The sequence below is a fragment of the Vitis riparia genome, chromosome 12 (genome assembly GCF_004353265.1).
Source record: "Vitis riparia cultivar Riparia Gloire de Montpellier isolate 1030 chromosome 12, EGFV_Vit.rip_1.0, whole genome shotgun sequence".
Lineage (NCBI taxonomy): Eukaryota > Viridiplantae > Streptophyta > Magnoliopsida > Vitales > Vitaceae > Vitis > Vitis riparia.
The window spans coordinates 14,355,521-14,368,161 of NC_048442.1; the positions used below are offsets into that span (position 1 = coordinate 14,355,521).

General features: G+C 36.7%; 3 protein-coding genes across 4 annotated transcripts; 2 read left to right on the forward strand and 1 right to left on the reverse strand.

Moving 5' to 3' along the window:
* Positions 1-2,576: 2,576 nt before the first annotated feature.
* LOC117926162 (SNF1-related protein kinase regulatory subunit beta-2-like) lies at positions 2,577-6,200 on the forward strand. 2 transcript variants are annotated; one of them, XM_034845241.1, is made up of 8 exons: positions 2,577-2,953; positions 3,039-3,128; positions 3,253-3,345; positions 3,467-3,577; positions 3,711-3,883; positions 4,316-4,497; positions 4,582-4,744; positions 5,714-6,200. In XM_034845241.1, exons 2-8 carry the CDS (start codon positions 3,041-3,043, stop codon positions 6,014-6,016), a joined length of 1,113 nt encoding a protein of 370 aa, XP_034701132.1. In that variant the 5' UTR covers positions 2,577-2,953; positions 3,039-3,040; the 3' UTR covers positions 6,017-6,200. The 2 variants fall into 2 exon arrangements, with proteins under 2 accessions (XP_034701132.1, XP_034701133.1); XM_034845242.1 differs by having other exon boundaries at positions 2,579-2,953; positions 3,473-3,577.
* A 42-nt stretch (positions 6,201-6,242) lies between these two features.
* Positions 6,243-7,043, reverse strand: LOC117926163. The gene is made up of 3 exons (XM_034845243.1): positions 6,833-7,043; positions 6,632-6,701; positions 6,243-6,529 (listed from the first exon to the last, which is right to left on the reverse strand). The coding sequence occupies exons 1-3, from the start codon at positions 6,972-6,974 to the stop codon at positions 6,385-6,387; spliced, it is 357 nt and encodes a 118-aa protein (XP_034701134.1). The 5' UTR covers positions 6,975-7,043; the 3' UTR covers positions 6,243-6,384.
* Positions 7,044-8,607: 1,564 nt separating this feature from the next.
* LOC117927232 (alpha-1,6-mannosyl-glycoprotein 2-beta-N-acetylglucosaminyltransferase) lies at positions 8,608-10,676 on the forward strand. Its single transcript, XM_034846683.1, has one exon. The coding sequence runs from the start codon at positions 9,198-9,200 to the stop codon at positions 10,509-10,511; it is 1,314 nt and encodes a 437-aa protein (XP_034702574.1). The 5' UTR covers positions 8,608-9,197; the 3' UTR covers positions 10,512-10,676.
* Positions 10,677-12,641: the final 1,965 nt, after the last annotated feature.

The window sequence follows — 12,641 nt, forward strand, 5'->3', positions numbered from 1 at the left end:
GATCATCGGTTAATGAGAATGGTAGGGGACCATGATCTAACTATTTTCATTGTTGTAGTGGAATTTGCTAAGTTAATAATCTTGCTTTGAATCTTGAGCTATGACTTTTAGCTAATACTTTTGTTTATATATGTATCTTTTCTTTCAGAATGTGAGCAAAATCATCAACAAAAATTGCAAGAAACTGTCACCCCCATGCTTGTCACATGGACTTTTTCCATTACTTTGCTCTTATCCATCACAAACTTCGTACTTCAAGGTGGATTAGTCTTGGTTTTGTTTTTGCTTTACGCGATACTTTGGGATGCAGAAGAGCTACAAGGATTACACAATTGTATCTAAATTACTGAGTTTGGATCAAACTCATAAACTTGAACCATCTTCATGAGTCATTACCAGGAAAATGTATGTATTTGATGTTTCCCCCACCTTCATTCTTTCATTACTCCTTTACAAGCAACTTCTTCAGCACAAAAACATGGAATCAAAAGAGGCTTGCTAGCCTTAGAAAAGAAGAAACCTAGGCCCATGAAATCTTGCTTTTGATTAAGGGTTCTAGTCCTCAGAGAGATGATCAGGAAGGGAATGAAAACACTCATACTAGCTAGCATCCAGAGATACTATACATAGGCCCATGTTCATAAAGATCTGGGCTGCCATTGGACAAAGAAACCAGGAGGTTTTCCAAATGCCTTGGAATATTTGACCAAGCACTATATTCTAACCACAAGGATTTTAATTACTTGAAAAATCCCAAAAATTAGGCCAAACACCCTATTTTTTTCCTCAAGGATGTCTGCATCTACATATACTTTTCTTGGTTTGGCTTCTTGTATGTGCAGTAGTACACATTTTCAGTGTGTGACAGGCCTCTATTCATGCTGATAAGAGCACTGTATCTGTTGAATTTGGTATTGGTTTCCCCGTCTCCTCGGCAAACAAACAAAGCATTAGTGCATTAATATATTGATCATATCAGTTGAGGGACATTTTTGTGGCTCCAAACAATTGTCCCAATTAGAATATGTTGCCATGGGAGGTGGGCCTTTGAAGGTGACTAGGGCAGATGCTCTTCCCTTGTCACATCTTCCTCCTATGTGATGAGGCCAACTTCTAACTACCAACCTATAGATATAAAATATATGATTCTATTCAAGACCAACTCTCTTTCTTTAGTGTATGTGGGCTTCTCTTTTCTCTATTTTTCTTCCCTTTACCTTCCTGCTAAGGATTCTTGAAGAGAAAATCACTCGCATTTGATTCTCACAACCATTGTTTTCAAAGGCAAAATGACCCAAGATGAGTAAATTGCAAGCCTAGGATTTGCTCAGCATCTCCATTACTTTTGAGCTTGTTATCATTCATTGGATGGACAAAAGGAGATGTCCACTTCATATATACTTCACTAATCTCATAGAATTCAAACTCATACAACAAAGATCATTTAGAACTTTGAAAGTGACTTCTAGTGCTGATCATGAAGGTTCCCTTTTCCTTTTTGTTTAGATGGCAATGAGATTTTTTTGTCCAGAAAAGGCCATTATTTGGTTTATAAACTTCTTTTCCCCACAAAAGCAATGAGCTCTTTTTCACATTGGGAGTCATCAAAATGATGCCCAACAACCACAAAATGTGGACAAGTCACATGGGAAGATAGATAGATACTCCAGGACCCAAATAGAAAAGGGCCTTGCATGGTAGATTGGGAGCTCATTTTTTATGAAAGAATGCCTGGTACTCTTTTTTATGTGTCCTATTTCTCATAGGGGTAGCAAAAAGCAAACCAACTGCCACTCATATTTATATACACATAAATCTTCTCTTTCCACCTCATGGGGTTTGGAATTTGGATTCCTTTACATAATATTGTTCAGTTTGTGGGTATAGGTTCCCTTTTTCTTCTTCTATTTGGAGCTCAAGGAACTTGTAATTTTATTCCCATGGAACATAGTTCTGAGGGAAAATTATCCAACAGAATAAGTTAAGGCCATGCTTTGAACCCATCTACATTATTATATATGAACAACTACTTTAATCACTCTGCATGTCTTATATCAAACTAAATTTTGGCTTGTATAGTATACATTATTAATACTTTTTTTTTTCTTCAATTAAGTTGAGCTGTTGGAGCAAGTGGTCAGAGGAGAAATTAGCTATAAATAAGCCTAGTTCAAGTTGGTATGATTAGTCTAAGAACCTTAGATGCTATTGAATTAGTTGAAAACCAAGTTGCTTAACCCTTGTGCCATCTTAGAAAGTTTCGAAAAAGAAAATAAAAAGAAAAGTACAAGAAAATCAAAATAGTTGTAAAATTGATTTTTCTTTTGAAGTACTTTGCATAATCTAAATCGAGTTTAACCAACTATAAAATGTTTTTAGTAGCTGAGGGCTTCTAAAATCAAAATGAAACACTAGGGATCCAAATCTAGGTAATATTGAGTCTATTAAATACAAAAACAGGATCTTGCATTAAAAAAAAAAATTAAAATTTTAAAATTCTCCCACATAAAAGGGCAATGATCTTCTGCAACCACTTTTCTCAAAGCTTCATGAAACAGCATACCACGTGGTGGGCTGTGAGTGGGAACTGCATGGACCGCAGAGAAGCAATGTTGCAGCAACTCTCCTTTTGATGATGCCAATGCAACATTCCCTTTTGAAAACCAGGCCATGATCACGATGGAGGGATCTTCCAAACTCATTGGAGAATAAAATCACTTTCCATTATTTGCTTTAGGGAGAGAAAGAAGGAAAGAGGGAAAGAGACAAATAGCACTTTCCATCAATCAATCGCTTATCAACACAAAGCTATAATATAATGTTACCGCCTCATTTAATTAATTCTGGGTTCTCTTCTTCCCTTTTTGTGTTTGTGATTTGTTAATGACTTGGTTATGTGACCAAACTCCCAGAAATTTACAGACTTTGCTTTGATTTCTCTGTTTTCTTTTGGGTATGTTCTGTTTCTGTTTTTGTTGCTCAAAAGAACTGTTTTTGTGAAGTGTTTTTCAAATATTCTAACTGGGTTTTTGTTTCAGGGATGGGCAATGTTAGTACTAGGAAAGATGGAGTGGAGGAGTGTGAAGATTTTGATCAGTATATGGAATCCTCTGCAGGTGGAACTCATGGTGAGTGTTGACAATCGCTGGGTCTGTTCTGATGATGTTTTTGGTTTGTTTGTTCTTGAAATTGTTTCCGTTAAGTGTTTTTCAAAATCATCCTTTTGGATGGTAACTGGATTTTTGTTTTCAGGAACGGGCAATCCTCATGGTGGGAGAGACGGAGAAGGCCCTTCTGGAATCAAGAAGTTTGAAGAGTGCCAACAATATATGGACTCTGCACATGGTGTGTACCCTTAGTCAAAGGGTATTTTCTGCTTTTGTTGTTTTGCTATTGATTTCTTGTTCAATTTTGTTTCTATGAAGCGTTTTTGAAAAACAATCTTTAGATTCCAACTGGGTTTTAGTTTCAGTGAAGGGCAATGTCAGTCATGGGAGAAATGGAGAAGGCAACTCTGGAGTCAAGAAGTGGGAAGAAGGCCATCAGTGTATGGACTTTTCACAGTATGGGTTTCATGGTGTGTATTCATAGCCAATTGGTTTGTTCTGTCTTAATGTTTGGTACTGATCTTTTGCTCACAAAAACTGGTTTTATAAAGTATTTTTCAAAAACCCTCCTTTAGCCCTAACTGGATGGCTATGTATTTTCAGTAATGGGCAATGTTGGTGGTGGGATAAATGGTGAAGGCCATTCTGGAATTAAGAAGTTCCAAGGGTGTGAGCAATATGTGGAGTTTAGGCGTGGTGCATCTCCAACATCCGTGTGTTTGGCCCCTTTCCGTAACCTTGGGCCTTCTCTCACAGCTATAATGCTCCCTCCTCAGGTCAGTTTTTATCTCTATATTTTGTCTTTCTTAGTATTGATGTCTTAATTTAGAAGTATACTCAGGTGTTTAGACAGGCAGTTCTAACATTCATTTGTGTAACTATCAGTCCCTGATCTGTAGGGAGTTTGAGTTTGTGATTCCCATAGTTATTAAAACTCTTTTGCATGACGAATTTTTCTTTGAAGAAAAGTTTACTTTCAATTTGTAAGTTACCCATGAAAATTTGTGATATTCTACCTCTGGAAACCTAATTTTTTGGCCCTTTTCGGGTCGATATGATGTGAGATGCTCTCTACATAAGTAACGGTAGCCCTGTTTTTCAGTGGAATTTGGCAGGTAGCTGCAGAGTATTCATTTCATTAGGCAGAAACGAACACAAACATTTATACAAAACTCCATAGTCATTTTGTTTTCTCATTCCTTTTCCAGCCCCTGATGGTTCCTTCACAAAGACCGGTTAGGAGTGTGCAGATCCATGGCCGTGCACTGGTGGGGAATACAACAGAAAATGAGGGCATGCTCCATGGGAGGTGGGTGACTATACAGATCAGATGGAGCTATGGTGGCAAGCAAGTAGCTGTTGAGGGATCATGGGATGACTGGAAATCAAAGTACAAGGATATGTTCTAAGTTTTTTCTTTCAAGTTGTCTCATGTTTTGCTTTCAGCACTAACATGGATCATTTTCCGTCTCAGAGAGCTGTTGGCTGGATCAGGCAAAGAGTTCAGTATTACAAAGGTGCTTCCATTAGGCATTTACCACTTCCGATTTATTGTTGATGGACAGTGGAGAAATACCCCTGAATTGCCTCTGGTCTATGATAATACTGGGTATGCCTATAACGTGTTGGACTTGAAGGTAAACTTATGCTTCTCATTCTAAATATCATCGTTGCATCCTTTTCTTAGAACTATTGTTTGTGGAAAGATGCCTCTCTCTGCTGCATTGTTTCAATGCCTCTCTATTCTAGTTTATGCAAGTTTTACCTGAAAATGAGATGAAATATCTGGATACAATCGGCAAGAAGATCCTTTCTGGAATACCAAATTTTTTCTTGGGCCCCTTTCTAGTCCCACTGGCTATTCAACATCCTACAGGAACTTCACAGATTTATGGTAAAGCCTCTAGTTGATAAATAATCTTAATCTACTGGCAACAATGAGGCATTCTGTAGTGATGGGAAAGTCCTTTTTACGCTTTTGAAGCTTACCCCCTTTAAGGCTTCACCTTGAAGCGAGGCCAACCTTGACATCTAAGTAAATTAGGCTGCTTGTCTGAGGAGGGAAGCTTTTGCTGTTGCTTGCACTCCATACCCTGGCCAGGGATGTGAGGCTCTGGATTATGCCTGCACTTGGGTTCAGTCCTAAACAAATTCCCAGAAAACAGCTATCTTAATACTCCTCTTGCGACAATCTTAGGGCTCCATTTGGTTGTGAATGCGTTAAACAGATGAAATTTGATGCCAGCACCTGCAACCTATTGGGTTATAGAGAACATACTGATAGTTTCCACCACTCCTCTAGCACATTCTCATCATATAAATTTCAGGAAAAATACTAAGAACTTATGATCAAAACCCTCCATACAGCAGAAATAACTTGGTTTGTTGCATTTACATGTGAAAAATGCCGTAGTATTTGATGAACATTTCTCTCATTTAGTGTGGCTTCAGCAGGATTTCTTCCATTGCATGAAAGATCCTTACAACTGGGTGAAGCTATATATTTTCTTGTAATTTGATCCTTAGTATTCACGATCCTCCTAGATGCTTTTGATTGTTTGAATACATCAACTGTTATTTTAGAAATTAGTTTATCTACTGTGCAGAATTATGTTCCAGAGGACCCTGAATCCCCTTCTTCCCCAGGGTCAAGCTATAACAACCCACAGCTTGTAGCTCAAGATTTTGAAAGGGAGCCACCTGAGCTACCTCCACAAGCTGAAATCACACCATTAAATGGCCCATCGTTCTCCATGGACAGTTCCCAGTCTTTAACAAGACCTCAAACCTTCGTTTTAAATCATTTGTACATCCAGAAAATGAACCAGAATGTGGTGGCACTTAGTTCAACACATCGGTTTTGCACAAAATATGTCACAATAGTACTATACAAGCCTCGCAGAGGCTAAAATTGATTACTTTCCTTTGTTGACATTTATTGAGTTGGTTTTACTCAGTATAAGTGATATTGCTTGGGAAAATGTAAGCCAAATAGCCTTCTTTTAAGGTTTAGAAGGAGAGCTAATGTAAGAAAAAACAGGATCTTGCCCTTATAAGCAGAATTATGGAATTCTTAATCACCTTTTCTGATAATTCTCTTCCTATGTCCTCTCCCTTTTTTTGTTGAACAAGGCATAATAAGCTTATTGTGTTGTATTAACAAAACTACAGCAAAACTCGGGACATGGAAATTCAAAGCAGATCTGTAGAAGTATATGCTTATACATGAGATGGCACTTGGTGGATTTACTAATCAAATCAGATTAGTATAATCACATCATCGAACAGGTACCTTAACCCAACCATTAGCAAAGGCAATGGCTAAGATAACAAAAGGGGTGGACATACCAAATATGATAATGTAAGGAAGGGGGGTCTTCATGGGGTTCTCCCCTTCCCTTTCTCCTGCTGTTTGCCAATACCTACAGTTGACAAAACTCTGTTGTTGATGACTGATATAATATAATATGAACTGATATTTCAATGTTTTGATGAAAGAAAAGTGATGATAGTCGAAGGCTTACTGTTCTGGTTCTTCTTCTCTAGTTATGAACTTCTTCTTCCCTCCCTGCTTGATCTCTCCATCTCCTCCTCCTAAAACCACCAAACCCATCTCCATAAAGTTTGACATCTCAGCCTCATTTTGACCCACACAAAAACAAAATGCAAACAAGAAAGAAACCAACAAAATTGAATATGGGGGATGAAGAGTTCAAGACTCTTACCGAGCTTTGCATGAATGCTGAAATGATGTGCCCTTTTCTTTGGTGAAGTGGGGGTGTGGGTGAGAGAAGATGGTGAGGATGATTTGGAAGGGAGTGGAAGTCTAGTGCAAAAACAAGAAGAGAGAGCCACTTTGGCTGCCATTTTTTTTCACTGTCTGGTCTCTTTGCCCATCATATCTTGACCATCACATATATGCATAAGGTTTTGGATAATGGATGTAGCAGAGGCACTGATATTTGCTATTCTGGATACTAACCTTATCTAACATACATATGACCAACATGCCCAAGTGGCCCCTCTCTCTCTCTCTCTCTCTTAGATATATGTGGTGTTGAGCCAGCATCTTCATATGTGGGTCAGTGGACACAGCTACACTGCTCCATATGGGGTTGCATCAAGTGTCAATGAACTGACAGCTTCCCATTGGCCTTAGATCATAAATCAAGAATTTTGGGTGAAAAAAGAGCCTTTCATCAATCAAACAGCATGCAGCTCATTGACACCTTGAAAAAGTATGGTTGAAAGCACTTGATTTTTATTTTTTAAAATTAGTTTGAAATAGGGTTCAATAGAGATTAGTAACTACAATTTTAAAATACAGTTTCTAAATATGTAACTTTAAGATGTGATCTCTAAATTTGTATTAATATTAGTTTAGTTAAGATGTAGTTTTCAACAAATATTTTGAAAGAAACCTGGAAGGTGGAGTACATGGCAAGAAGAGGTTGTTGTTATGAACATTTATTTCAAAAATAGCACTTCTCTCATGAGGAGGAACCCTTTGAAACCAAACTCTAACTTTACTAACAAACTTTCCATTATTCCACCACATCTCTTTCTTTGAAGAAACGTATCATTAGGAACATAATTTTCGCAAGGCCATTTTCCATGGAAAGCAAGGGAGAACACATAGAAGGTAAGGCAAAGTGGGTGGCTTTGAACTTTGAAGTCACACAATGAACCATATTACCAATTTTGCTGGTTCCTTGATGGGTAAGCCGATTTGACCCATCATTGTATTCTCCTCTCATTCCACTCAAGAAAATGCTAATGCCCGCCTCATCATTTTTATCTTTTCTTTTTCTTTTTCTTTTCCCTCTTTATGAAAATTCCTACTTCCCACTTGCACCAAAACATCATGAAAAAATTATATTTAATAAATAAAATTTACTTTTATCTTATTCCATCATCATCCCTTGCTTTATGCTCTCTCTCTTTCTTACAATGTAAAATGATATAATGAAAATAATGAAATAATTCTCAATTTAAAAATCTAACTATTTTTTATTAAAATACTTTTATTTATTTTTTTACAAAAATAATATTTTCTTTTAAAAGCTACTTATAAATAAATCACATTTATATGAAAAATAAAGTGATTACTTTTTAACTTTTTCATTCCTTTTAATTAATTAATTCTCTAAACTAACATTACTTTAATTATGATTGATATAATAAATTTGAAAAATAAAAATTAAATTTATTATCTTAAAATTTTAAATTCATTAAAATAAATCATGGTGGTGAAATATTTTTAATGAGAGAAGTGCCATTTCTTTCATCGCTTTTTAACCTTTTTTTTTTTTTCATCGTCACTTGCCCATATGTCAACCACTTATCAATCAAAATTTGATATTATGAAGCTGCAGCCTTCAATTTGATAAAAAAAATTCCAAAAAAAAGAGATTATTTCTATGCAGAGATGGAATCTGATTGATGGATTGAATCCCCATATCATTATGAAATTATTTAGCATTAAGAGGCTTCTCTTGAAGTTTCCGGATTTAGAACTCCAAACTCTTATTAAACTATCAGATAAACTACAATTTTCCATTTTCAAAGTCTTTTGCTGATAAGTATCCCGGGAGTCTTCCTAGCCTGTTTTCTGCTGTGCAGACTCGGTCAACCATGTAATCCCCTCCGTTGATCTCGCAGATTTAGCACGTTTCAAAGCTTAAAGATCAGACTTTTTGAGTACCCATTTGGGGGTTTTCCTCTTCTGATCTGTGATATGCATATAGAAGAGGACCTTGTTTCTTTTGTTCATTTGATTTGCAGCATCTGAGGGCTGGGGTTTCAGGTTTGAGTTCAGGGATTCAATCTGATGAAGCTTTGGATACTTCAATCTCACTGTGAGGGCAGTTTTGGAGGTTTTTGACGCTTACCCTTTTGCTCATTCAATCTCTTCTCAAACGGGTTGGTGCTGTTTTTCTTATTATTGACTGCTTGATTATCAAGTTTTGATTTTTCTTTCCTTGGAATGGTGGGTTTTCTGGTTTTTTTTTTTTATGAACTTTGAAGCGGTAGAAGCTGCAACCATAACTGCCGCAGAACGGTTTTGAGGCTTTGTGTGTTGTCGGCTTCATGGCTTCCAACAAGAAACCCAGAATCAAATATGCAGCTCTTCGCAGATTCTTGGCTGTGGTTTTGATTACTTTGTTAGGAGTTTTTCTGTTGATTTTTCTCCTTAGAACAAATTCAATTTCAAGTTTTGTTGATGGGCCTCAGGATGAAGAAGTAGATGAAGGCTACAAATTGAATGATAACTACTCTCATTATAGACAAATACTCAATCTTCCTAAACAGAATAAATTGTCAATTAGATTGGACAAGCTCAACCAGATGCCTCCTAGAAACATAGATCTTTATCCAAATCTACCTAAGGATCATATAACTATTGTCCTATATGTTCACAATCGACCTCAGTATCTCCGAGTTGTAGTTCAGAGCCTCTCTCAGGTAGTGGGGATTAGTGAAACTTTACTTATAGTCAGCCATGATGGGTATTTTGAGGAGATGAACAAAATTGTGGAAGGCATTGAGTTCTGCCAAGTGAAACAGATATTTGCTTCCTATTCTCCCCATGTCTTTCCCAATAGCTTTCCTGGTATCTCACCAACAGACTGCAAGGATAAGGATGACCCGAGAAAGAAACATTGTGAAGGAAATCCTGATCAGTATGGGAACCATAGGTCACCAAAGATTGTGTCATTGAAGCATCATTGGTGGTGGATGATGAACACAGTGTGGGATGGATTGGAGGAGACTCGGGGTCACTCGGGTCACATTCTTTTCATAGAGGAAGACCACTTCATTTTCCCTAATGCATATCGCAGCCTGCAGCTACTCACAGCTCTGAAGCCAAAGAAATGTCCTGATTGCTATGCTGTGAATTTAGCACCATGTGATGTGAACTCCAAGGGAGAAGGATGGGAGAATCTGATTGCTGAGAGGATGGGAAATATCGGCTATGCCTTTAATCGGACTGTGTGGAGGAAAATCCATAGGAAGGCTACAGAATTTTGTTCTTTTGATGAGTACAACTGGGATATAACAATGTGGGCTACAGTTTTCCCCTCATTTGGTCGCCCTGTTTACACACTACGTGGGCCAAGGACTACTGCTGTTCACTTTGGGAAGTGTGGTCTTCATCAGGGCCAGGGGGAGAGGGGTGCTTGCATTGATCATGGCTCGGTGAAGATTGATGTAGAAGACATTGATAAGGTTGTCAACATCAAACCAGAATGGGGAGTGCATGTGTATAAGAAACAGCCTGGGTATCAAGCTGGGTTCAAAGGTTGGGGAGGCTGGGGGGACAAAAGGGATCGTGAATTGTGCTTGAATTTTGCTTACATGTATCACTTGCGCGACTATCCATCTCCATCTGCAACGAGTTGAGGTGCCTTGTGAGATCCTGGATTCTTCTGCTGAGTAGTTTAGGAAAGGCATAATTAGCAACTGGTTGTTTGTAACATCTTGTAGGATTTCTCATATTATTTTTCCACGATATCACATAAATGAAATCTGATTTTTCTTCTCTATTGGGCAAATTTGTATTGGTTTGATGTTCTTGAGCTTCTGCTTTTGCAAGATTGACCATATTGTTATTCTGATTAATTGGTGCTAGGAATTTTGTTTAGCTCTTATTAGCATGTGTACAAGTACACTTGGTTTTCTGCAAATAGATCTATGAAGAAAACAGTTACTTTTTTTGTGCGTCTTTCTTTTAGCTTGCATCCATACTTTCTAGGCATTTGGAGGAATGAGCTGATCGTTGTACCTTAGTGTGTTTTAACTTAGGTTGGTTAAGTTGGTATGATTTGTAATGGCCCTCAACCTCTCTCGCATAGATATTGATCATAAACGTGTCTACGCTTTAAATCATATTTACACGGTTCAGAGGAGTTGGGGAACATTTCTGCCATGCAGGCCATACTTAAGAGAAGTTCAGTATATATATATATATATATGTATAATGATAGGAACATCTTCCCTTAGACCATATGGGATCTCACATTTTTAACACACCATACATGAACCATTGCCCTATGAGAAATAAGAACCAGGAAGACCTAGGCTATGTTTGGATCTGTTCTCAAGAACAGCTTTTTGGTTTGAAGAAAAAAATATATGAAAAAATATGTTCGGTTGTTAATTGTTCCTAAAATATGTTTGTGAGGATTGGTTCGAAAACAAAGTATTTTCTGAAAATTTTCGTTTGTTTTGTTGGGACTTTTTTAAAAATAATTATATAAATATGGAGAATGATTGAAAATAAAACACAACATATGAAAGTTATTTTAGAAGAAAAAATATTTGAAAACACATGAAACAGATTAAGAACATTTCAAGTTTTTGTTATGAATAAACATATTTTTAAAAACCATTTTCTAATAATGGTTTTCAAAATCATTACAGAACAGATACTTGGTTTTGCTGGTTTCCTCTGTTCATTGTCCACCTTTGATTTGTAAAATAAAAAATAAAAAAATTGAGTAGACCCTCAAAAGCAGGCAGTGCAACCATAAGTTTGGTAAGGGTGGGGGGTTGGGACTTGGAAGCTACCCACCAGCAGGGCCGCAAAAGGCAGGCTGGTTTTGTAGATGGTCCAAGCTTTGAAATGGGATTCCAATGAGTGCTGCAAGACTGGCTAACAGCAGTAGGATAAGCACTGACCGGCCTCATTGACCTACTCTTTGGAGGCACCACCACCACACTTTGGCTTTAGTGCTTGGTGGCCTCAGGCCATGTGGCACCACTTTGATCCCCATTTCCCACTTCACAGGCTCTGCAGCCATGGATTAGGCAATTTGATTTGAGGGCTGGTTTTGTTATGGGCATGATTGTTATAATAATGGGCGTCTTTGGGGTTGCTTTTCATCTGTTTTCAAAGGAGGAGAAAATCTCATCCTTTTCCTCTCACGCTTCAGAGAAAATATAGGAAACAGGGAAAGTATGTGCCCCACTCATTTGAAAAAGAAATAGTAATACTTCATAATTAATTTGGATTTTATGATGAAGGCATCATTTATATTATTGAAAGTTACACAGAATCTTAATTACTTTTAGATTTACATGTTAATTTGAATTTTTTTTTTGTGTTTATTCCACATGTGTATACGAAAACATAATTTTCCTTTAAAAAAATTATTTAATTAAATAAGTATATCCCAGTAATTTCTTCTACTTCTTGTCTTAATTAATATTTTTATAAAAAAAATTTATAAATATAAATCAAGTTTATTAAAAGAATCAGTTATTAAATACTATTTCAAAAAATATTATAAATGATTTTTCAAATTTTTAAGAGCGTTTTCTAAACTTTGTTGAATGTTTATTTTACTTTTTTTTTTTTTTTTTAAAAAAAACACTTTTTATATTAAAAATGTTTTCTAAAAATATTGTCAAACAGATTTTTAATAAGTGATTATTCTAAAAATAAATCAAAGAAGAGAGTTGAGAGAATAAAAGACAAAGAGAATGAGAGAAGATGAGAAATTTCTTTCTTACTTAGGGATGCATATATAT

What these genes read in the sequence shown, in the direction of transcription:
- LOC117926163 (XM_034845243.1), bottom strand. Translation starts at nt 6,974, where the DNA reads ATGGCAGCCAAAGTGGCTCTCTCTTCTTGTTTTTGCACTAGACTTCCA. An exon ending in CAGCATTCATGCAAAGCTCG is followed by an intron (nt 6,702 to 6,832) that starts GTAAGAGTCTTG and finishes TGGTGGTTTTAG; the next exon opens with GAGGAGGAGATGGAGAGATC. An exon ending in AGAGAAGAAGAACCAGAACA is followed by an intron (nt 6,530 to 6,631) that starts GTAAGCCTTCGA and finishes TGTCAACTGTAG; the next exon opens with GTATTGGCAAACAGCAGGAG.
- LOC117926162 (XM_034845241.1), top strand. Translation starts at nt 3,041, where the DNA reads ATGGGCAATGTTAGTACTAGGAAAGATGGAGTGGAGGAGTGTGAAGAT. An exon ending in TTCACAGTATGGGTTTCATG is followed by an intron (nt 3,578 to 3,710) that starts GTGTGTATTCAT and finishes ATGTATTTTCAG; the next exon opens with TAATGGGCAATGTTGGTGGT. An exon ending in CTATAATGCTCCCTCCTCAG is followed by an intron (nt 3,884 to 4,315) that starts GTCAGTTTTTAT and finishes TTCCTTTTCCAG; the next exon opens with CCCCTGATGGTTCCTTCACA.
- LOC117927232 (XM_034846683.1), top strand. Translation starts at nt 9,198, where the DNA reads ATGGCTTCCAACAAGAAACCCAGAATCAAATATGCAGCTCTTCGCAGA.